Genomic DNA, 24,062 nt, shown 5'->3' on the forward strand with positions numbered 1-24,062 from the left:
GAATGACCAGTCACTATGACATGCACTGACCATCAGGAGGCAGACGCTCAACACAGGAGCTGCCCCCAGCCCGCAGGCCCCAGGCCAGCCAAGGCAGGTGCCAGCAGCGGCCCCCCAATCACCCAGCCAGTAACCCACAGATTGTCCCTGATTGCCAGCGAGGCCTCAAGACCCTATCCATGCACAAATTTTGTGCACTGGGCCTCTAGTATTTAATAAATAATACTGTCTTAGAAAACCTTGCTTTATACTACTGCTTTATCTTCTCTGCCAGTTTTATAGTAAAGAAATTATTTTTCCTTTATTTTCATAACCCTCAGCAAAGTGCCTTACTAGAGATAAACTGGTTAAAAAAATAATTGTTGAATTAATCAATGACTTCAGGCATGAACTAATGGAATTTCTTATTTATGATAATAGAAGATTTATAGAATGCTAATAATTAATTAAAATGCAGTAGGGAATATTTTCAAATAATAACAAAAAAAACATTGCAGGGCAGATTTTGCATATTTTATTGTAGATTTAGCATTTTTCTTTTTTAATAACTAAAGACTAATATATGGTGGTATTTTGAATCAAGAAATCTGTCATTTCTTCATCACTTTGAAATAAATATTATGTACAGATCAACTTAAAAGTTAACAAAAATATTAAATATTGATATTCATGAAATATTCCTCTATAAGTTAAACCCAGACACACATTCATGTCTAAATGTATTTAATATTTACTTTTTACTCTTAAATTGCTGCTATTTACATTTGACCTTAGAAGGCAAACTATGTCAGTAGGACATCAGCAATTAAGCTCAGCAGTTTTAAAGTTAGAACACTCCCATGTTTGCAAATGTCAATGTCATGAAAGAGAAAAACCCCTGTAAAATAAGTGCTTGTTCTTTACGTGTAAGTGATATGGAACAATCTGTACTTAGTTCTCAAGTTCAATCAAGGAGGGCTTCTGAGGAGGTGTACCACTACGGTATGAGTGTGGAGAGCACAGGTGGAGAATGCGTCTGGAAGTCAAGCAGTAGCGTCCATGGATTATTCAGAAAAGTTAATAGTTCATACTCCCAAGAAGCCCTCTTGTAGCAGACCCGTAATTAATGGTCCCATTGCTTTTCTCTTTCGTTGACACCTTCTTCTTCTTCAGGGAATGCTGATTCACCCTGGCCTTTCAGGTGTTTAACCCCTGAAATGATACAAATGAATTTCAGTGAAATTTATCCTGACAGATACACTGCTTTGCTGCTAGAGATAAAGAAAATGAGTGGAAAGTTTTCGCTGGGGTATATGTGTTTTCTCCAAGAATCTCAACAATCTAATCCTATGCAAACCTTTCAATTCACCAAGGAATGAAGACATACCCAGCCAAATGTCCGTGAGAGGCGGCCAATCTTTTATAATGTAATCTTCTCCATTAAGAATTGCATCACAGCCTGTGAAAAACCTGTTAACCGAAAAATCTGCTCACAGGCTCTTATTGTAACCCTGATATATCATTTTAGTTCAAATATTTCTTTTGGCATCTCTGGACTCTATTACAACGAGAACCACTGAAACCCCTAGGAACAAAGGGGCTGCTGTTTGCCATTTCATTGTAATGTGTAAACAACAAAAGAATCATAATATTGTTATTGGGAATAGGAGCATACTTATAATTATGAAACCTCTGTACTCAAAGTTCTTCAGTAACTTCCCCTACCTCCTACAGAGAGAAAAAACATTGGCATACCTGTGCCTGCTGTACAGGCTTATGTGATCTGGCCTCTCCCTACTGATTTGGCCTCATTTCTCACCGGCCCTTCCTGCTTTCGCCTTTCACAGTAATTTACTCTTTAACAATACAACCTACTCTTCCCTATTCCCTGATCAGACCAGGTTCCATCAAGCCTCCATGCTTTCCTTGTTCTATTCTGACAAATGGTTTCTTCCTACTCACCCGCCTGGTAATCTCCCACTCATCCTTCTGGTCTCAGCTTGCTTCCTCTGTGAAGGCTCCCTAATTCCCAAGTGGAATGACCTAGATCTTTCTCATATTCCCCCACTGCTCTTGGGTCACTTGCTCTTGTACCAATCACCCAATAGAACTGTATTTGTTTATCTACCTTTCTCATAGAACAAACTTCTTGATGTCAGGATTATGTAGTTTCACTGTGGGGTTCTAGACGCAGTGCCTGGCAAATAGTAGGTGCTCATTAATATTTATTGCATAAATGGTTGATAGAATTAATGAAGAAACAAACAATTTGGTATATGTTTTTGGCCATTCCACACTAATGTATATTCGGGTTTTTTCAAAATTAATTCAAAGTTGGAATATAAATCAGAAGGCAACCACTACAGCCAGATCAATCTACCAAATTATCTTTATGCTAGTTGACACTCTGTGCATATGGGAAATTTTATACATATTTTTTATTTTAGAAAAGTGGTTTATGAGATTTTTATAAGTACTACTGAAAAACATACCAGTTAGAACTGATAAATGAAAGGAAGTTGCCGCTCATGCTTGCTATGAAACAAAAAAACTGGGGGAAACAAGTGTGGTTTTTCATGTACTGCAGTGAGCAAGCTTCAGAGTGCTGTTTGGCAAAGAATGACATCCTTGGGCTTGGTGGATTATCTTGCAAAAATATTTGATCAGTTGTAATAATATTTAAATACTTTGATTTGATCCACAAACACAAATCACTCCCAATTCCTGTTGACTCAAGACTGTAGAGAGACGTTTGTTATTAACAAATGGAACTTTTTTCATATTATTGCAAATTCATGGGTAAAAAAACCAAAAGTCTAAATGCTAAGGAGAAGGGGAGAACGTTTAAAAAGCATCCAGTTAATTACTGCTAGAGTCTTACATACCTGAGTCACTGACCTCACAACAACCCCATAAGATAAATACCTGGATGGTGAAATTTAGATTCTAAGAAGATAAAATTTGTTCAAGATGATAAGGGTAGTATAGTTATAAGAGAAGGTCTGACACATCATAGTCCCTCCATGTAGAGCGATGGCTGGGTGACTGACTGAGGCATACAATTCCACTCTCAGAGACTCCAACTTATTTTCACCTTTAGCTTTTTGGACACTGACCTAGGTTTTCCTAAAATCCTCTAGGACTTATCAGGGATACAGGACCTATGAACCTGGCTCAGATGATCTCAGGATTCCCTCTAAAATATTAAAGTACAGTCATCATTCAGCTGCATGCCACTCTCTCCCCTGCGCTGAACTTGTCTGGACATCTCTGGGTTTGCAAAGGTCCTATTGCCTCCAAGCTCATCCCTTCCATCTGCAAGGTGTCCAGCTACAGAGTAATAAAGCTGTGTTTAAGACAATTTTCTTTAAATTAGGGTTAATAACTAAATGTCAACATTGATTTGTCTATATTAGGGAGGTTAAACATTTTTAAAAAATCAGTAACCAAAATACCCAACTTATAAAACCACTAACCAACTGTTAATTAATTTTCCATACTTGAGTATAGATCTACTTGCTTACCTTGATCCATACTTAATTCATTTTACAATATTAATGGTCACAAGGTTATATAAGTAAGCCTTTTTAAAAGTAAAAAGGCTTACTTATATAACTCACTGGGGCAAACCTTAGAAGGGCCTTTCTTAGGCTTATTTGAGTGTGACACTAACTGTTTCTAGGTAAAAGGTTTTGATGAGGCAAGAGTTGGTGACATCACAGAGATGGTCTGTAGAACATTTCTACAAAACCACACACATTTTGGCTCCCAAAGCAGTTTACGCTAATGTCACCTTTCCATTAGATAATGGATCGTTGGTAAATTTGTGTTTTGAATATTTTTTCCTATCAGTAATATTTATTTGGTTACAGGTACAATAACGCTGATATTAAAGTGTAAAGTCTGTGAGGGCTAATAAATCTTTCTCGTCACCAACCTCCTCCCATCTCCAAACACACATACACTTTGTTTTTAAATTTTCTTTAAGCCCTCATTTGACATTTGAGTAATTCTGGAGGTGGAAGGAAATCACTTGGTTTGGGGTGTTGATGAGATCCTCAGCCTCCTCCTCTGCCAAGTGCTGATGCTCAAGGAGGGAAACACCTCACCCGCCCAGAGGCTGACTCAGCATGGGCAAAGGGCCTCCTGGCACCAGCACAGACTCAGCCAGCCCTGCACCGGGCAGAAGTCAAAGGGCTCCCCAAAAACACAAGGTAGGTTCTTTCCTCCATAGCAAAATGCACACATGGAAAAGAGGACCACATATAAGAGTGGAATATGAAGTATGAATACATGAAGGAATGAAAAAAAATAGAGTGTGAGGAAGGAAAGTAGACTAAGCAAAAGTTAAAGGAAAATAAATAAGCATTGCCTCCAAACAGAACATAAGACTCATGCTCTTCTCCATCCTGTAGATCAGGAGGTTAAATGTGAGTTGGATGAGGTTGTGAAGAAGTGGCTGAGTGAAGAATTATGAATAATGAATCCATAGAAGGAGACTTGTACTGGGCGAACCACAGGTCAATATGATTACCAATAAATTTGGAGGGGGAAAAGTCAGGTTTATTACATTTGTAGATGGCACAAAACATAGGAGATAAGATGACATAATGAATGACAATATAAACAGTATTCCAAAAGGTTTTAATTACTGAATAGATGGCTTAAGCAATTATGGTAGAGGTCAACAGGAGTTTTGTTTTTAGAAAGATTATTTTCAATCTAAAATATAGAGAATGAGGGCCACCTAGGTTGATTATAGCTAGGGGTTTCAGGTGACTACAATTTCACATTGACCCAGTAGAGTCACCTGTTCCTAGGAACAGAGCTCTTGGAGGTTTTGGTGGCATTCCTAACAGCAGAGTCAGCAGTTTAAGAGAGGGAATCACTCTCTAATCATGTGTTAGTCAGAAATTTTCTGGATTATGCTGCCTAACTCCTTTTTTAAAACTATGTTTTCATTGATTTTTTACTAGTAAGAGAGACAGGAAGGGAGATGGAGAGAGAGATAGAAACATCAATGAGAGAGGAACATCATCAGTTGGCTGGCTCCTGCACATCCCCCACTGGGGATCAAGCCAGAAACCCAGGCATGTGCTCTGACACAGAATCAAACTATCAACCTCCTAGTTCATGGTCTGATGCTCGACTGCTATACCACACCAGCTGAGCCATGCTGCCTAATTCTTGACTCTGAATTTTAAGAGTTTCATTGAAGAAGATAATTGGGATTAAAAGTAGTCTTATGAGGGGAGAAACCAAGATGGCGACATAGGTAAACACCGGAAATTGCTGCCTCACACAACCACTTCAAAAATACAACTAAAAGACAAAACGGACATCATCCAGAACCACAGGAAGGCTGGCTGAGTGTAAATTCTACAACTAGAAGGAAAGAGAAAAGCACACTGAGACTCAGAGGAGGTGCGGAAGTAAGTGCAGAGGTATGGAGGCGCACGCGGAAAGGGCTGGCAGCTGAGGACATGGTTGTCTTTTTCAATCGGGAGGGAGTCTCAAGCTCCTGACTGCTCTGAACTCCAGTTCCGGGAGAGTCTCTGGGGACCCAGGCTCATATGGGAGAAACTAGACTGTCTGGCATTGGTTGGAACTCAAGTGCGGCTTTCTCTCAGAGGTACTTGCAGCAATTACCAGGACACTGAGAAGCAGGGCCTCTTAGGGTAGGACTGAGGAGCATCCATAGCTGCTTGCTCTGCCCCGTTGATTCCCTGAGACACGCCCCCACCCAAGCTGTGCACAGAGGCTTTTGCATATGAAAGGCCTAGCCCTTTGCAATCTGAAAATTACCTAACAAACTGCAGCTGGGTCTGAGAAACCCAGAATTTCAAAAAGAAGGCCCAAGGCCCCACAGCAGCTTGCATTGCTTCACAGCTGGGCTTCTGCTGGGTAGCCTCAGGCAGAGGCTAGATTAGCGACTCCTTAGAGATCCAAGAGCCAGTGTACCCAGTGGTCAGAGTGGGACCATCCAGATTACAACTCCTCAGATCCATAAGGGACACACTCAGGGGGAAGACTCAGTGAGCACCGAAGCCCCACTGAAGCAAGTCTTGCCCCAGAAGGGTGTCTCCAGCACAGAAGTTCTCCCACTGTAGACACAGCTGATTCTCACAGCCAATTGGCCTGGAGGTCAATTCCTCCCAGTGATACCTACAACAATCAAGGTTTAACTACAACAAGACTGTGCACAAAGCCCACAAAGTGGTGCACCAAGAGTGTCCACCTCCGGTAATTGGGGAGGCTGAGCCACTGGGCCCTATAGGACACCTAGCACAGAAAGCCACTCTATCAACACAGGGAAGCATAAAAAATGCAGAGACAAAGAAACAGGTCACAAATGACAGAAATGGAGGAAAGCAAACTACTGGATGTAGCGTTCAAAACCACACTTTTAAGGTTTTTCAAGAATTTTCTAGAAAGCGCCGATAAATTTAGTGAGACCCTCAAGAAATCTAGTGAGACCCTCGAGGTTATGAAAAAGGACCAACTAGAAATTAAGCATACACTGACTGAAATAAAGAATATTATACAGAGAGAACCAAGATGGCGGCATAGGTTAACGCCGGAGTTTGCTGCTTTGAACAACTACTTCAAAAGTGAAACCAAAAAATGGAAGGGACATCACCCAGAACCACAGGAACGCTGGCTGAGTGGAAGTCCTACAACTAGGAGGAAAGAGAAACGCACACGGACACTCAGAGGAGGCGCAGTGCTGAAGTCAAATTCTGAGGTGCGGAGTGCGCGGAGCGGGCTGGCGGCGGAGGGCGCGGTTGTTGTTTTCAATCGGGAGGGAGTCGCAGACTCTGAGCTCCAGATCCGGGTGAGTCTTTAGGGACCCAGACTCAAACGGGAGAAGCGGGACTGTCTGGCTTTGGTCAGAGCGAGTGCAGCTTTCTCTCCGAGCTTTGCAGCGGGTGTTGGGACTCAGAGAGGCAGAGCCCCTGGGGACAGGACTGAGAGCCGCCATAACTGCTCTCTCCGGCCCACCCTGTTGATCCTGTGCGACCCGCCCCGCCCAAGCCCTGCACAGAGGCATTTGCCGGATAGCCTCAGGCAAAGGCTAGATTAGCACCTCCCTAGAGGACAGAAGTTCTCTCACTGCTGACACAGCTGATTCTCATAGCCACTTGGCCTGGAGGTCAAACCCTCCCTGGAATTAGCCACAACAATCAAGATTTAACTATAAGACTGCGAACAAAGACCACTAGGGGGTGCACCAAGGAAGCATAACAAAATGCGGAGAAAAAGAAACAGGACAAAATTGTCAATGGAAGATATAGAGTTCAGAACCACACTTTTAAGGTCTCTCAAGAACTGTTTAGAAGCTGCCGATAAACTTAATGAGATCTACACGAAAACTAATAAGACCCTCGATCTTATATTGGGGAACCAACTAGAAATTAAGCATACACAGACTGAAATAACGAATATTATACAGACGCCCGACAGCAGACCAGAGGAGCGCAAGAATCAAGTCAATGATTTGAAATGTGAAGAAGCAAAAAACACCCAACCAGAAAAGCAAAATGAAAAAAGAATCCAAAAATGCGAGGATAGTGTAAGGAGCCTCTGGGACAGCTTCAAGCGTACCAACATCAGAACTATAGGGGTGCCAGAAGATGAGAGAGACCAAGATATTGAAAACCTATTTGAAGAAATAATGACAGAAAACTTCCCCCACCTGGTGAAAGAAATGGACTTACAGGTCCAAGAAGCGCGGAGAACCCCAAACAAAAGGAATCCAAAGAGGACCACACCAAGACACATCATAATTAAAATGCCAAGAGCAAAAGAAAAAGAGAGAATCTTAAAAACAGCAAGAGAAAGAAACTCAGTTACCTACAAGGGAATACCCATACGACTGTCAGCTGATTTCTCAACAGAAACTTTGCAGGCCAGAAGGGAGTGGCAAGAAATATTCAAAGTGATGAATACCAAGAACCTACAACCAAGATTACTTTATCCAGCAAAGCTATCATTCAGAATTGAAGGTCAGATAAAGAGCTTCACAGATAAGGAAAAGCTAAAGGAGTTCATCACCACCAAACCAGGATTATATGAAATGCTGAAAGGTTTCCTTTAAGAAGAGGAAGAGGAAGAAAAAGGTAAAGATACAAATTATGAACAACAAATATGCATCTATCAACAAGTGAATCTAAGAATCAAGTGAATAAATAATCTGATGAACAGAATGAACTGTTGATTATAATAGAATCAGGGACATAGAAAGGGAATGGACTGACTATTCTCGGGGGGGAAAGGGGTGTAGGGATGCGGGAAGAGACTGGACAAAAATCGTGCACCTATGGATGAGGACAGTGCAGGGGGCATGGTAAGGGCAGAGGGTGGGGTGGGAACTGGGTGGAGGGGAGCTATGGGGGGAAAAATGAGAAACAATTGTAATAATCTGAACAATAAAGATTTAACTGAAAAAAAGTAATCTTATGAAATCACTTTTCTAGAATAATTAAATTTGAAACTAGAATGTGTAGCAGAGAGAGAAGAGAGGACAAAAGAGGCTGCTACTGAATTCCTAAAAGACTGAAGAAAGAAATACAATTTATTTATGTAGTAGCTCCTAGGGGCAGAAATAGGGTCACTGAAATTTATGTGGTGACGGCCGATTACAGCCCAATATAAAGGAAAAAAAATCCTAAACTCTTCATGTTTGCCTAGCAATAAACATGTGAGTAAGCTCCCCATCACTGTGTGTGTTCAAGTCAAAGCTACATTTTGATCTCTGAGGCAAGTTATAGAAGGAACCCTGCATTGAGTAGCAGGGTGAACTAGCGACTACATTGGCCCTACGATGTGATTAATGCACAAAGGAGATTTTTTTTTTTAACTGAAAAATTGCTCTGCTGTGAGTACTCTAAGTTACAAAAAGTAATTATAACAGCAAAAGTTACAAAAAGTAATTATAACATCAAAAGACATAACTGGCCCAAATCTCTATTTTTTAAAACTAATTCACATCGGGAGTAGCACATGTAAATGGATTCATTATTTAAACCACATACTTTAGATCTTAGAGATCATCTGAAAGCCCTCTAATGAATCTGTGGGGGGGTTATAGGAAGCCTCTGACCTCTCTTGGAATTATATTTATAGTTGTATTTGTGCCTTTTTAGGGAAGAAGGTGCACAGTTTTCCTGTGCACTAGGATTCCTGTGACTATGAATCCTAGTCTAATCTCTGCAATTTAAAGATGAAGGAAGAAATTCAGATAGCAAAATGACTTGCTTAAATTCACAGAGCAATCATTGGCTGAGTTGGGACACAAACCAGGGTCTTTAATTCCTATTGGATGCTGTTCATCTGAGTCGCCAGGACTCAATCTTCCATTGTCATTGATCTTTTTTGAAGTTAAAACCAGAAGGGAAATTTGATTCGCAGGATCACGAGACCCTTCTTATTGTTAAGCTCTTTCAAAGGCCATTACATGGATGATAGATTAGATGTAATTTTTCAGTCTTTGCTGTTGTCATTGTTTTGAATAGAATTCAGGAAATATAAAATTTTACCTTCCGGGAATGTTTCCAGGATCGAACCCAGTTACAAATAACATTCAGGTTACTAGAAAGAAGCAGCCTTTCTCTCTGCCCTGCTCACATCTGGGACTAGATTCTGGGGGGCACAGAAATTATATCATGAGTTGGTCTGGGCAATGAGACATAGTAGCCATCAAGCAATATGAGTTAATATAAAAAAGCACACCCCTCCCCACTGTGTGTTGAGCATGAGCGAGACACAACTACAGATCAGATGGCGATGCAGGTCAAGGGATGACTGTGTGGGCATCAGTGAAGTTAATTCATTGACGAGATGCTATGAACCGGTAGAACAAAGAATGCATTTGTAAATCCTGATATGGTAAAGAAGGTCTCCAACTCGGAATATAATTTGAACAGCCATTTATTGAGCAGTGCACTGGCTAGAGTAAAGGAAAGAGCAAATCTTATTTCCATATGAGAAAACTATTTGCAAAAGACATCAGTTTTCTGGAAGCCTGCCATATACAAAAGAGTGATTTCAGTGGCCTTAGAAAAAACAGTTTTCTAATGGTTACTTGTGTTTTGACACCAAATTTTATCAAAATAACCATGCTAGGTAAATGTGAAATATATTTAACCTATAATATGGTATGGCAAAACTCCTCAGTAAAGCCCATCGTCTCTCAGATTTAAAATGTGCTTTACTTTTCTCAAAATGCTTTCACATATAGTTTATTTAATCTTCTTGTCATTGACTTAAAATGAAAAGCTATACATTAACACACCAAGGATCCCAGACATCAAAGGACATTGATATCATGCCAAAGCCAAACACATATATTCTGGACTCACCTTAAATCGATCTCTTTCTACTTTATTTGAAGCAAACTACATATTACACAGCACAGTTAATCTCTGTTCTAATATGGTGACTGGTCAGTAAAGACAAACTGTAAATAAACACACAGGGAAGCATTTTTCTATAGGTGAATCAATGTGTAATATGCTTCTCTCTTCATAATATATAGGAATAGAAACAGCATGTTTATTTGATGTTCATAAGTATTATATATTTTATGTATATGTTTAGCTATCATATATTTTACTAACGCCAGTGCCCAGGAGCCTTAGTGAAAGATTTAGCAGTAAATACTGAGGAGGGAGGAGGTACACTTATATACTATTATTAAAAGTGTGGATTCAAATAAAATCTTTGGAGAACAATCTAGTCTCACTTATCAAAATGTAAAGTGCCCACGTCTTTATCAGTAAGTCTGAGGTTGGGGCCAGGCAAGAATTTATATAAATTTTGTGAGGATCCTGCTACTCGACCTAGAGAGTCACTCTGATAGACTCAGTGCCCCTTTTGCCCTCCACAGTCAAGTGCCTCTCATACCCCCTTTTTCTTCTTAGCTAATGTGTTCCCCATGAACTCAGAAGTAGAGTTAAATTTTTAAGCCTACACATAATGGAGCTAAACTGTGTTGGGCAATTTCACTTTAGAAAGAGACAGAACGGCTCCCTAGTCTATGAGACTTGACTGCCATTGATTAGACACAATAGCATATCTAAAATAAAGACCGCATCAATCAGCAAAAGCCAGTGGTTAGCCTTGAAAGCACTAAAAATTAAATAATGAAAGGAGGGTTGCATTTATAGCTATGAAAGTAAATGCTGTATGTTTCTTAAGTGTGTCCACAGGAGGATGCCCTGTGTTAGTATGCTTGAAGGCTTTCTTTCAGGCAGGGTACTTTCTGATGGAAGCCATGGTACCTACAGGGTACCGTAGGCTGTTGCCAGTATATGCCCAGCCACATTACCAAGTGATCCAGTTTTGATTCTAAGTTCACGAGAAATCTTCCGGTAACAGCAGAGCCTGCTGGCAAGAATAGACCCTGACGAGGCTTACTGATAGCTCATGGATATATCTGGGAAAAGACCACCCCAAGCAGCTGGAACAAGAATTGCAAAGGCTTTAAGTTTGGAGTATGCCTGCCATGGTCAAAGAATAGCAGTGAACCTGGAGTATCAGAAATGAGGTGAATGGTGGAGAATAGAAGAAGGTCAGCTTAGCGAGATGAAAGCAGGCAGGGAGGAGGAGGAGCCTGCCCAGGCAGTAGGACCCTATGGGACATTTTAAGAGCTTTGGCTGTTATTCCAGGGAGCCACTGGTAGGTGGGTTTATTTTTATTTTTGTTTTTTTAGTTGAGGAGCAACATGATCTCATCTACATTTACAAAGAATCATCTGGGTCTGGGATGTTAGGAACCTAGAAGTCACCACTCTGTCATAACAAGTAAAAAAGCTTAACAAACTGGAACAAAAAAGCAAACACAAACAATTCTTAGATCCATTTGAGAAGTAAGGTGACAGGGAAAATCACTGCCAAAATATGGAGAGACAGACATGTGACTACAGACAAACACAAGTTGCTGGGGCAGAAGCTTATGTAGCAACCGGTGCCACAGGGTAGAAAAACCCAAGGTGCAATTGCTGAATGGCTGGAGGCTCAGTGTGAACAGGCGGAGAGATTAAAAACTCTGGGTGGGGTGAGAAGTGGGGGGCCAGAGGGGACCTCACACTTCCGTAAATTTTACCTCTGGGAGTTCTATTAGTTTCTTGCAATAAAAGTCAAAGAAAAATCTCATGCTTCTGACAGGAAAGGGGAACAGTGGGCATTTTCAAAGAAAGGAGAACGGTTCTTCTTTACAAGGTCTCTCCCCAGAGAAAATGTTTTACCACAACCCAACCTTTGGAGGTTTTATCAGAGACTAACCTGTCTGGGGGAAGGAAATGCCAATTCCACTCCCCTTTAGTATTATGTGTCACCTAATGGGGAGGGAGGCAGAGAAGCACGAGCAAAGGTCGTAGTCCAGAGGCACAGGTTCCCACAATTCTTGCATATACTGTTTTGTATTTTAACTCTTTGCTTTTCTGTTTTGGGAGTTTCTATTGTTATATCTTTAAGCTCAAATGTTCTTTCCTCATCCATGTCCAGTCCACTGAAGGTCTGAGACTGGATATAACTATCACCTCACAGAACTAGCACTTTCCAGTTAAAAAAAACTATCCTTTTAAAAAAATAATAAGAATGAAAACTACAGGACGTTGAAAAAAGAGATAGAGGAAGACATAAAGAGATGGAAGAACATACCATGTTCTTGGATTGGTAGAATCAACATCATTAAAATGTCCATACTGCCCAAAGCAATCTATAAATTCAACGCACTTCCCATTAAAATACCAATGGCATATTTCACAGACCTAGAATGAACTCTCCAAAAATTCATCTGGAATAAAAAACAACCGCGAATAGCTGCAGCGATCCTGAGAAAGAACAAAGTAGGTGGGATCTCAATACCAGATATCAAGCTGTGTTACAAAGCCACTGTTCTCAAAACTGCCTGGTACTGGCACAAGAACAGACATATAGATCAATGGAATAGAATAGAGAGCCCAGAAATCAGCCTCAACCAATACGCTCAATTAATATTTGACAAAGGAGGCAAGAACATACAATGGAGCCAAGATAGTCTCTTCAATAAATGGTGTTGGGAAAATTGGACAGATACATGCAAGAAAATGAAACTAGACCACCAACTTACACCATACACAAAAATAAACTCAAAATGGATAAAGGACTTAAATATACGATGAGAAACCATAAAAATACTAGAAGAATCCAAAGGCAATAAAATCTCAGGCATATGCCGAAGCAACTTCTTCACCGATATAGATCCTAGGGCATTGGAAACTAAAGAGAAAATAAACAAATGGGACTACATCAAAATAAAGAGTTTCTGCACAGCAAAAGAAACCATCAACAAAACAACATGAAAGCCCACTATATGGGAGACCATATTTGCCAATGCTATCACTGATAAGGGTTTAACCTCCAACATTTATAGGGAACTCATACAACTCAACAAAAGGAAGATAAACAATCCAATCAAAAAATGGGCAAAAGACCTAAATAGACACCTTTTAAAAGAGGACATTCAGAGAGCCAAAAGACATATGAAAACATGCTCAAAGTCGCTAATCATCCGAGAGATGCAAATCAAAACAACAATGAGGTACCATTTCACACCTGTCAGAATGGCTATCATCAACAAATCAACAAACGACAAGTGCTGGAGAGGATGTGGAGAAAAAGGAACACTTGTGCACTGCTGATGGGAATGCAGACTGGTGCAGCCACTATGGAAGACAGTATGGAGTTTCCTCAAAAAACTGAAAATGGAACTCCCAGTTGACCCTGTGATCCCACTTCTAGGAATATATCCCAAGAAACCAGAAACACCAATCAGAAAGGATATATGCACCCCTAGGTTCATAGCAGCACAATTCACCATAGCTAAGATCTGGAAACAGCCTAAGTGCCCATCTGTAGATGAATGGATTAGAAAACTGTGGTACATCTACACGATGGAATACTATGCTGCTGTAAAAAAGAAGGAACTCTTACCATTTGCAACGGCATGGATGGAACTGGAGAGCATTATGCTAAGTGAAATAAGCCAGTCAATGAAGGAAAAATATCACATGATCTCACTCATTTCTGGATAATAAAGACCATTATAAACTTATGAACAAAAATAGATACAGAGGCAGAGCTGCCTCGAACAGACTGTCAAACTACAGCAGGAAGGCCGGGGAGGGTGGGAGGGCAGGAGGGGGGTGGGTAAGAGATCAACCAAAGGACTTGTATGCATGCATATAAGCATAACTAATGGACATAAGACACTGGGGGGTAGAGGAGGCCAGGGAATTGTCAAAGGCGGGGGGAAAAAAAGGAGACATATGTAATACTCTTTGTAATACTTTAAGCAATAAAAAAAAAAAATAAAAAAATAATAAGAAAAGTTAAAGTTTTAATTTTAACTTGACTTATTCCTTTAATGATGCTCTTCCTTTCTTTAGGTAGATCCAAGTTTCTGATCTTTACAATGTTTCTTCTATCTAAAGAACTTCTTTCATCATTTCTGTCAGGGAAGGTCTACGAGCAACAAATTTCCTCCATTTGGGCATAGTGCAGATTCTACTTCTATAAACTGGCCTGGAAAAAAAAATACCACTAATGGTATTGATTCTGTATATTCACAGATCCAAATCGCTTACAAGTCAATTTTCATAACACAATCCATTTTTAGAATTGGAGGCTGTGTGTTCTGGGGAGTCACCAACAGTGCTGCCAGATTATCATTAGAAAGGCCAGAAATAAGAGGTGTAAGGTTCTCAGGAACGTTTGTTAATTTCAACAAGTAGCATTATCTCCCAGGCGTTCCTGATTCCTGATTTGTTCTTTATGAGTATTTCTTGTTTAGTCTTTTTGGGCAATACTCTCTCCCTTCCCCTTGTTGGGGTGAAAGACTATTCTCCCACTCACCTTCTTCCAGGAACCACTCTCTCCACACTCTGGTCATGGGATGACAAGGCCAGGCAGACCTGACCTACGCTGTCATGATCCTTCCCCCATGAACTTGCTGTCAGAAACCAAGCCATCATGAGAGAGTTTTTAAATTATAGATAGTACAGAATATTAAAGTTGTTTGCTCTTGATAACCATGTCTCCTACTTAGGGAGAGAATTGGTCTGCAGGCGACTGTGGTGAGGATCAATTTGACAGGCAAAATGAATGAAATAGAAGAGATGGCAGCCTCATTTGTTTCTCTTTGTTTTCTGAGGCTCGCTGCTGTTCTAAAGGTTTAATTTCCCTAGTAACATGAAGTAACCAAGTAAACTTTCCATAGATTTCCCTTTGCCTAAGCTAAGTAGCTATAGTTTTTGACATGTGAAACCTAAAATGTCCTGCCTAGTCTTTTCTCTCTGTCTTATATCTTTCCTGGCATCTCCTTTTGGGATGGGAGACAGAAGGATATTCATTTTTCTTTTTGTTTTTGTTGTTTGTTGTCCATATCTCCAGCTTTGAGTGAAACTTACACTGAGCTGACCAGACAAAGGTGGGAAATGTTTCACTGTGTCTCAGGAGTATCTTTCAAGTTACTTCTAAACCTTAGATTCATTACTGAAATTAAAATAATAGAGAAAATTTAGGACAGTTTTTTCACAAAATCATTAATTGTCTCCCTACAGGCAAGGCATCTTTTGAAGGCTAAGTGTCATAAACTAGCAGACCAGAGGTCAAAATTACCACCACTCATTTCATGCTCTCCTTGGTCCCGAGGCAGTAATTTTATTACTACAAACCCCTGAGCATTTATGGTTAGTTCTCGTCGTGTGGATTTTAAAATAACCAGATAAAAGAATTTGAGTGATTCTAAAAGAAGTGTTTTACCCAGAAGTGTCCCAAGCTAGGTTTATAATTTGTCAGTTTTCTCAGGTTAAATATTTGCTTCAACAATTATGGAGATGACATAACCAGGTAGTGACACTAACGACTCTAAGAAAATATAGCAAAAGTACTTTTTAAAATCCTCTAATATATTAGCTCGTGCTTCAACCTTATCATTATTTCAATTTGGCTTTGAAAATACTAGTAAACAGAATCTATATTCTTTTTTAAAAATATTTTTATTGCTTTCAGAGAGGAAGAGAGAGAGAGAGAGACATCAATGGTGAGAATCATTGATCTGCTGCCTCCTGCATGCCCCCTACTGGGGATCAAGCCCAAAACCCTGGCATATGCCCTTGAACAGAATCAAACCTAGGATCCTGCAGTCCAAAGGCCAACAATCTATCCACTGAGCCAAACCAGCTAGGGCCAGAATCTATATTCTTGATGCCATAATGGTTTTTGTTCGTATATATTTTTCCCACTCAAATTATCATAACAGGCAATTATAGGTAAAAGTGAAGTTCAGTTTAACCATAATTTATCCCAACTGCCCCATGGGGCATCCAATTCATCTTAGAGTGTAGGATTGTTTTAGAAGCTTGGTCCTCTTTCCTTCCTTTGCACCTTCATTCTACATTATCAATATTTATAGTTATCACCAGCTAACCTGAAACGAGGCTCCCTCTACCACCCATTTTATTTTCCTGATCTTAATTCTATCATCCAGTTTAACAATAATACCTTATATTTTTATAATACTTTTCAATTTTTCAAAGAAAAAAATGCATGTCATTCTATCCTTAGCATAACACTGTAAAGTCAGAAGGGTTACTTCTATGATCCACATTCCACATTTCACAAAAATGAAAAGTCACCCAAGAAGCCTTGTCAAGTCAATACCAAAAACAGCACCAGGACACAAAGTTCCTGACTTCTCATCTAGTTCTTCTCCCACTATGGAATTCAACTTCTCATTCCCTTTAGGCCAAGATAGCATTCTTGTAGTCACAGACTATTCCTAATTAAGGCCTCTCCTTCATGCCTTGCAATATAATAGGGTGAACATTTTAACATCTTTTTCCTGAGGAATATACATTTCTTTATCATATCTCCAAAGATAGGTTCAAGTAATGGCAATTTTAATCCAGGTACCAAGAAAGACCACCCTAGGTGGAGACGTTTCAGGAAATTAGGACATTGCACTGTTCCTTACCTCATAATATTTAGATCGGTCCCTATTCTCTGCCTCCAGTAGGACTGATTCTACTTAGAAATAAGGCAGATAGTAATTTCAAATATTCTGAAGTGCTTTCCTCATAAATTATGAAAATGTCCTAGGAATTCCAACATCTCCAAAATGACTTCCTGCACCAATATCATTGCAGCATTACAAATGACCTTTGTCCTGATTTTTTCCCTAGAAATTATGATCACCAACAAAATGTAGAGACACATTTCATCTGTTGAAGAGTCAGTTGCTAGAATCAAATTTTTCATCTGTTTTTTTCCCCAACAAAGTTATTTTAGGGAACTTATTATGCTCTCCAATTATTTTTAGATATTTATTCTTAGGATAATTCTCTCTGTACACAAATAACTGTAGATTAGTGTGTGCTGAGACAGTACAGCTTGTACCTTTTTGTTATAGACCAGATACCATCATAAAAAGCCACATCCATTATATTTGACAAAAATCCAAAAATTTGTTTTGTGCTTTTGCAAGAATACTTTATTATTTATTATATAAAAATAGTATGTGACCTTTGTTGGAGACCCAGGAAAGTACAAAGTGGACAATAGATCATCCATGATCCCTCTATTTAGTGAAAAATGCTATTAACATTTTACTATTTCCCCTCAGCTGTTATTCCATACATTTTATCACATTAGATCAAAATACAATACCTTTCTTACTTTCTCCATTTAATAGCATATCATAAAAGTAAGGGGGAAGAGATCAACCAAAGGACTTGTATACATGTATATAAGCCAAACCAATGGACATGGACAACAGGGGGATGGGAGCATGAGTGTGCGGGGCTGGGCGGGGGGAGGTTGGGGGTTAATGGGGGCGATGAGGACACATTTGTAATATCTTAACTAATAAAAAAAATGTTCTTCTTAATATAATATGGTGAATCATTAAGACATTTTATAAATCAACATATTTTAATGGTTTTGTAGAATATTCTTGTTTGAATGCACTGCATTTTATTTAATTTTTAGGTTCTTTGAAAATTTAGTTTGTTTTTAATTGAATTTATTGAGGTGACATTGGTTAATAAAATTATATAGGCTTCTGGTGGACAATTCTATACTACATCATCTGCATATTGTATTGTGTTTTCAGCATCCCAAGTCAAGTCTCTTTCCATCTCCATTTATCCCCCCTTTACCTTCTTCTACCTCCCCTCACAACCTTTTCCCTCTGGTAATCACCATACTGTTGTCTGTGTCTAAAGTTCTTTTGTTTTGTTTTGCTTTGCTTAATCCCTTCACCTTCTCCACCCAGTTCCCCAAATCCTCCCCTCTACAGCTGCCAGTCTGTTCTCTGGATCTATGAGTCAGTTTCTATTTTGTTTGTTAGTTTATTTTGTTCATTAGATTCCACATATAAGTGAAAACATACGGTATTTGTATTTCTTTGACTGGCGTATTTCACTTAGCAAAATACTCTTCAGGTCCATTCATGCTGTCGCAAAAGGTAAGATTTCCTTCTCTCTTTTTTATGGCAGAGGAGTATTTCATTGTGTAAATGTACCACAGATTTTTTTTTTTTTTTTAGCCACTCAACTACTGATAGACACTTGGGCTGCTTCTAAATCTTGGCTATCATAAATAATGCTGCAATGAACATAGGTGTGCATACATTCTTTCAAATTAGTGTTTTGGGTTTCTTCAGATATATTTGTAGAAGTAGAATCGATGGGTCATAAGACAGTTCCATTTTTAACTTTTTGAGGTAACTCCATACTGCTTTCCACAGTGGCTGCACAAATCTGCATTCCCACCAAGAGTGCATGAAGGTTCCCTTTTCTCCACATCCTCACCAGCATTCGTTTGTTCATTTATTGATGCTAGCCATTCTGACAGGTGTGAAGTGATATCACATTGTGGTTTGCCCAAGGAGATGTATCAGAAAAAATATTGCTACAAAAAATGTCTGAGATTTTCCAGCCTATGTTTTCTTTCTGGGAAGAACACATTTAAATCTTTATTTTGAGTTTACCCTCGTGTGTCGTCATAAGAAGCCGCATCCATCATAAGTGACAAAAATCCAAAATTAATGAGCATGTTTTTCTATGTCCATTACTCAGAAACTCTCCAAATTAAGGAGGGATTGTGTTTCAAAAACATATTTGTAAGGTTTTTGGAACTCAATCTATTTTTCTAGAAGAACACATGTAACAATGTGGGAAATTTGGTTTTATTTTTCTAGGCTATTGACATACAAATCCTCCAGAGGAAAAGACCTACATTTGCTGGTTTGATAAACTCATTCATAGTGAATGCTGGGGCTTTGGGGCCTATGCTGAGATTCAGAGTAAATGGTAAGGTTATTAAGCATGTAAACGGAGAGAAATGCTTGTGCTTTTGAGAGGGAATGGGATCAGCAGGAGCTGGGGAGCTTCTGAAGGAAGGGAAGAGGAAGAGAGGACATCTGTTTGATCACGTGTGAGGAAGAAGACACCCGAAAGAAGAGAATGTCTCATGAGAAATTTAAGAGAGTTGACGTTGGAATATTTGACACGAAACCCTCTCCTCAGTTTATCTTGTGAAATTCAGTAAATTCTACGTTGCTACTTACACATGTATGGAATGAATTTTTCTGGAAGAGCAGGAAGAAAAAAAAGGTGGGACCTAATTTGTGTTTTATGATAATGATTGAGGGAAGCCTGCGACGCCTATTTAACCGATATAGATCCAGAAATGCAACACCAACAGCGCCATTTTAAGCCAAACCAAGACTGCTTTGTTTCGGTGACCAAATACATTTCAAGTTAGAGTGGGAGGTACCAGAAACAATTTCTTCAAATTCCATCTGAACCATGGAAAGAGTAAAGGGGTGAACGAGGCATTCTTTGTCCCTGTAGCAAACTAACTGTTTAGTCTCATGTCAATTCACTCAAAATTGGTATGGGGGTGTGTGTGAAAAGTGCGGACAGGATTCTCAGTCATTCATTCTATGTATGAGTGATTCCCTAATTGTTATGTTTGCCTATGATTTACTTTAAAACACATCAGAAAAGAGAATATGGTATGTGTGAGTACACGTGTATAGGAGTGAGTGTGTTAATTTTATCTACTTCTTAGGGATGGTTGACTAATATTTCAAGTACACTAATAAGGCTAATACTCCGGGAATAGTTTGGTAGCATTTGAAGGATTCTAATAGAAAAATCTACATCAAAGGAGCACCATTTTTAACTCCAATCAATATCAGAAAGTTTATTAATTAGCATATGGTGTGCTAGAAATAATTTTTCTTCAGGAAAATGAGTGGTGTTCAAGATATGTCTATTGGCTAGATACACTGAAAGAATAACCTTGCACTTGCATGTAGAGGGCTTTAAGGTATAATAACAGAAGAGCATATATTCTTCAAAACGGAACATAGTCTTGTGATTCCAATTTGTTCTGTGTGCAGTCTTTGTCACCTGGCTCTTACTCAGAGTTTCAATTAATTTGGCCACTAGGAAATGCCTTGGGTAAGCCTTAAATTGAAGGGCCTAGTTGGAGAACTTGAAAGGACAGAGGGCTAAAATGCACTGAGATTTCAGAGCATCTTGTCTAATAAATGTTTGCGTGTGTGGTAAAATTAAGAGCCAGCCATGGTGATTATCTAAAAGAAAGAAACTGTAGTAAAGGAAACTGAAAATAGATGGTGTCCCCAAAAATGTGTACACACTTTAACAGCTGACGGCTCAATTTTGAAAATGAAATGTATTTTAATAGACACCGCCTTTATGATTATTCCAAGTGCAGGTATATGTTTCTATGGGACACCCTAGATAAAGGCATAGAGGCCGTGGGGAGCTTGACGTACTTAAGGAAAAGGAAGAGGGCATTGAAGACTGAAAATAGGAGTACATTTAAAGCCAAGTGGAGAGTTGTGAAGGCAGGTCAGAGGACAGGAGCAGACAGATTCTGTACAGCCTGATTAGCCGTGCTGAGGAGTTTAATCGACAGACAATCCCCAAAGATATGGTGGGTTCGGTTCCAGACCACTGCAATAAAGTGTGTACTGCAATAAAGAGAGTCAGAATCTTTTTCCTGGTAGAGGAGCTTGCCTTCAATTTGTAAAAAAAAAAAAAAAAAAAATAACATCTGAGAAGCATAATGAAATGAAGTTCAATAAAATGAGATAGGCCTGTGTTTCTAAGGATATCAGAAAACCCAATTGGAACACAAATTATTTGTTAGTCGAATATTATCAATATCACGGATTGCAATTACATCTGACTAAAGAGGCCAATCAGATAACATAAGTGGGTAAAACAGCCGTACTATAAAAAAAACACACACAAAAGCTCAAGTTCAATAATAAACCACAATTGACAATAGACCTAAGAGTATGGCTACTATATTGACTGGTGAGGACTTTGGCAAATGAAGATCATATACTTCATCTTGTGAGCCTATGTGCTTGTGGGAGGTGGTGAGGGGTCAGCATCAAATCAGATCCAGGCAATTGTTGTCCTGCAGAGATGTGAGTCAAGTGTTGCCCATCTCCTTGCTTTCCAAGACAAGCCATACATCTGGACCTTCGCATTAAATCTATGTTTAAATGATGACAGCTAATAATAAAGAAAAACTATTAAATGGGATAAACAAAACAGGGTTCATGGCTTCCACGAATAACCTCTGATCTACATAGTGAATGTTTAACTTTCAGCAGGTATGACATCTCTCTTCCATCTACCTTTCTTATAAATTGCAGATTATTTCAATTTGTATGTAGTAAAAAATTAAATATTTCAAGCTAATTCATTTTTTTGCTCTACATTCCAATATTTGTTCATTCAACAAGTATTTATGGAGTACCCACCATGTTCTAGGTACTTGAAACATATGAATGAATAAAAGATAAACATCTCTTCCCCTGTGAACGTTACAAAACGCTGGGAGGGCACTTGCATTTAAAGGATAAGAGGGAATGGTAGGAAACGGAAAGATCACAGGAGAGATGAAGGGTGGGGAGGTGGAGAAGACAAGTGATAAATATAATAAATACATGATTATTTAGTACTAGGGGCCCAGTGCACGAAATTCGTGCACTGGGTGTGTGTGTGGGGGGAGTGTCCCTCAGCCCAGCCTGCCCCCTCTCACATACTGGGAGCTCTCAGGCATTGACCCCCATCACCCTCCAATCGCAGGATCAGACCCTCATTTCCCCCCATCACTGGTTCTGCCCCCAGCCCAGGCCTGATGCCTCAGCCAGAGGTGTAGACCCCCATCACTCGCCGATCGCCTGATCGGCCCCTTGCCCAGGCCTGACGCCTCCGCCAGAGGTGTCAGGCTTGGACAGGGGACCCCCATCTCCCCCCGATCACTGGCTCTGGCCCCCGCCCGGGCCTGAGGCCTCTGGCCCAGGAATCATGCCTGGGCAGGGGACCCCCATCTCCCTCTGATCGCTTGCTCCACCCCCCGCCCAAGCCTGACGCCTCTGACCCAGGCTTCAGGCCTGGGCAAGGGGACCATCATATCCCCCCAATCCCCGGCTCCGCCCCCCACCCAGGCCTGATGCCTCGGCCAGAGGAGTTGACCCTCATCACCCTCCGATCACCAATCACCGGATCGGCCCCTTGACCAGGCCTGAGGCCTCCAGCAGAGGCATCAGGCCTGGGCAGGGGACCCCCAGCTCCCCACGGTTGCAGGCTCCGCCCCTGCCCAGGCCTAAGGCCTCTGGCCTAGGCGTCCGGCCCGGGCAGCGGGGACCCACAGCTGCAGCAGCCCCACGATCGTGGGCTCCGCTTTAGGCCCAGGCAAGGGACCCCTAGCTCCCGGGACTGCCAGCTTCGACTGTGCCCAGCTCCCATCGCTGGCTCCACCCCTACTTCCTGCTATCACTGGCCAGGGCGGAAAAGGCACCTGATTCTCTGATCATGGGGCCACCTTTGCCCTGCCCCCGAGCTCTTAGCTCACCCCTGAGTTTCCAATCACTGTCAGTGGCTGGGGGCTTCTTCCTGCTTTCCCTTTTGCCTCCCTGCATTGTGCCTACATATGCAAATTAACCGCCATCTTGTTGGCAGTTAACTGCAAATCTTAGTTGGCAGTTAATTTGCATATAGCCCTGATTAGCCAATGAAAAGGGTAGCTCGTATGCCAATTACCATTTTTCTCTTTTATTAGTGTTGATAATAGAAGGTAATCAATGCTATAGAGAAAAAATACAGAGCAGGTAAGGGGGATTTGGAAGGCTGATGATCTTGGGAGGATTTCTACATACATCCCCAATTCCAGTCTCTTTTGGGCTCTGCCCTCTCTCTAGAACTTCATTCTCTCCTCTCTCTACTGCCTTCTTCCCTTAGTTTATAACATAAATGCATGCATATTCTATCCTAAAAATAAGCAAGCAAACAAAAACCTATTTTAACCATGCATATTCTTGCTCTGCCTCATCTTTTAAGAAAGGTTCTATCTGCTATGCTGCTGGTCCCACTTTCTCACCTCCTTTTTACTCAACCACCATCTCCAATATGACTTTCACTCCAATTTCTTTACCAAAACTGTTTGTAGATGACCTTTGATTGACTTAACCCAACAGGCTTTTATTAAGCTTTATTATTTCATCATTTCTCAGCCTTTGCCATTATTAAATAGGACCCAGTTCAAAGGATTCAACTTCTCTTGCCTTCTGAGATATAATTCTACTGGTGGTTTCTCTACTACATTTATTAATTTCCTCTGTCTCCTTTGTTTTCTACTTTTCTGCTTGTACTGCCTTCTTAAATGTAAGTATTTCCCAGGGTCATTTATTACTTAAGATTAGAAAAAAGCTCTTCACGAAAACAGGTACCATCAACTCAACAAATCCAAAGCTATACACTCATTTATTCTCTTTTAAGCCTGATTATCGTTAACTGCTTTGAGTATTTGTTTCTGGGAAAGAAAGGTAAAACTTTCATCTGACCTTGGAAACTACTATTATTTTCAAATTTTTTATTTTTTCAATAATAGTTTATATTCTCATGTAATTGTGAACACAGTGCGTATATGAATAGTGAATTTGAGTATTAAATATTTAGTTTGCAACTTTACATGTTATGGGAAAC

At 40.1% G+C, this 24,062-nt stretch overlaps 1 protein-coding gene across 2 annotated transcripts in view; it reads right to left on the minus strand.

Moving 5' to 3' along the window:
- Positions 1–491: 491 nt before the first annotated feature.
- PPP1R1C (protein phosphatase 1 regulatory inhibitor subunit 1C) overlaps positions 492–24,062 on the minus strand; it is a 116,678-nt gene continuing 93,107 nt past the window's right edge. For both annotated transcript variants that reach the window (XM_059702490.1, XM_059702489.1), the window contains exon 5: positions 492–1,191. In XM_059702490.1, coding sequence (XP_059558473.1) covers positions 1,177–1,191 — 15 coding nt within the window. In that variant the 3' untranslated portion in view covers positions 492–1,176. The remainder of the gene's footprint in view (positions 1,192–24,062) is intronic.

Source organism: Myotis daubentonii, chromosome 7 (genome assembly GCF_963259705.1).
Source record: "Myotis daubentonii chromosome 7, mMyoDau2.1, whole genome shotgun sequence".
Lineage (NCBI taxonomy): Eukaryota > Metazoa > Chordata > Mammalia > Chiroptera > Vespertilionidae > Myotis > Myotis daubentonii.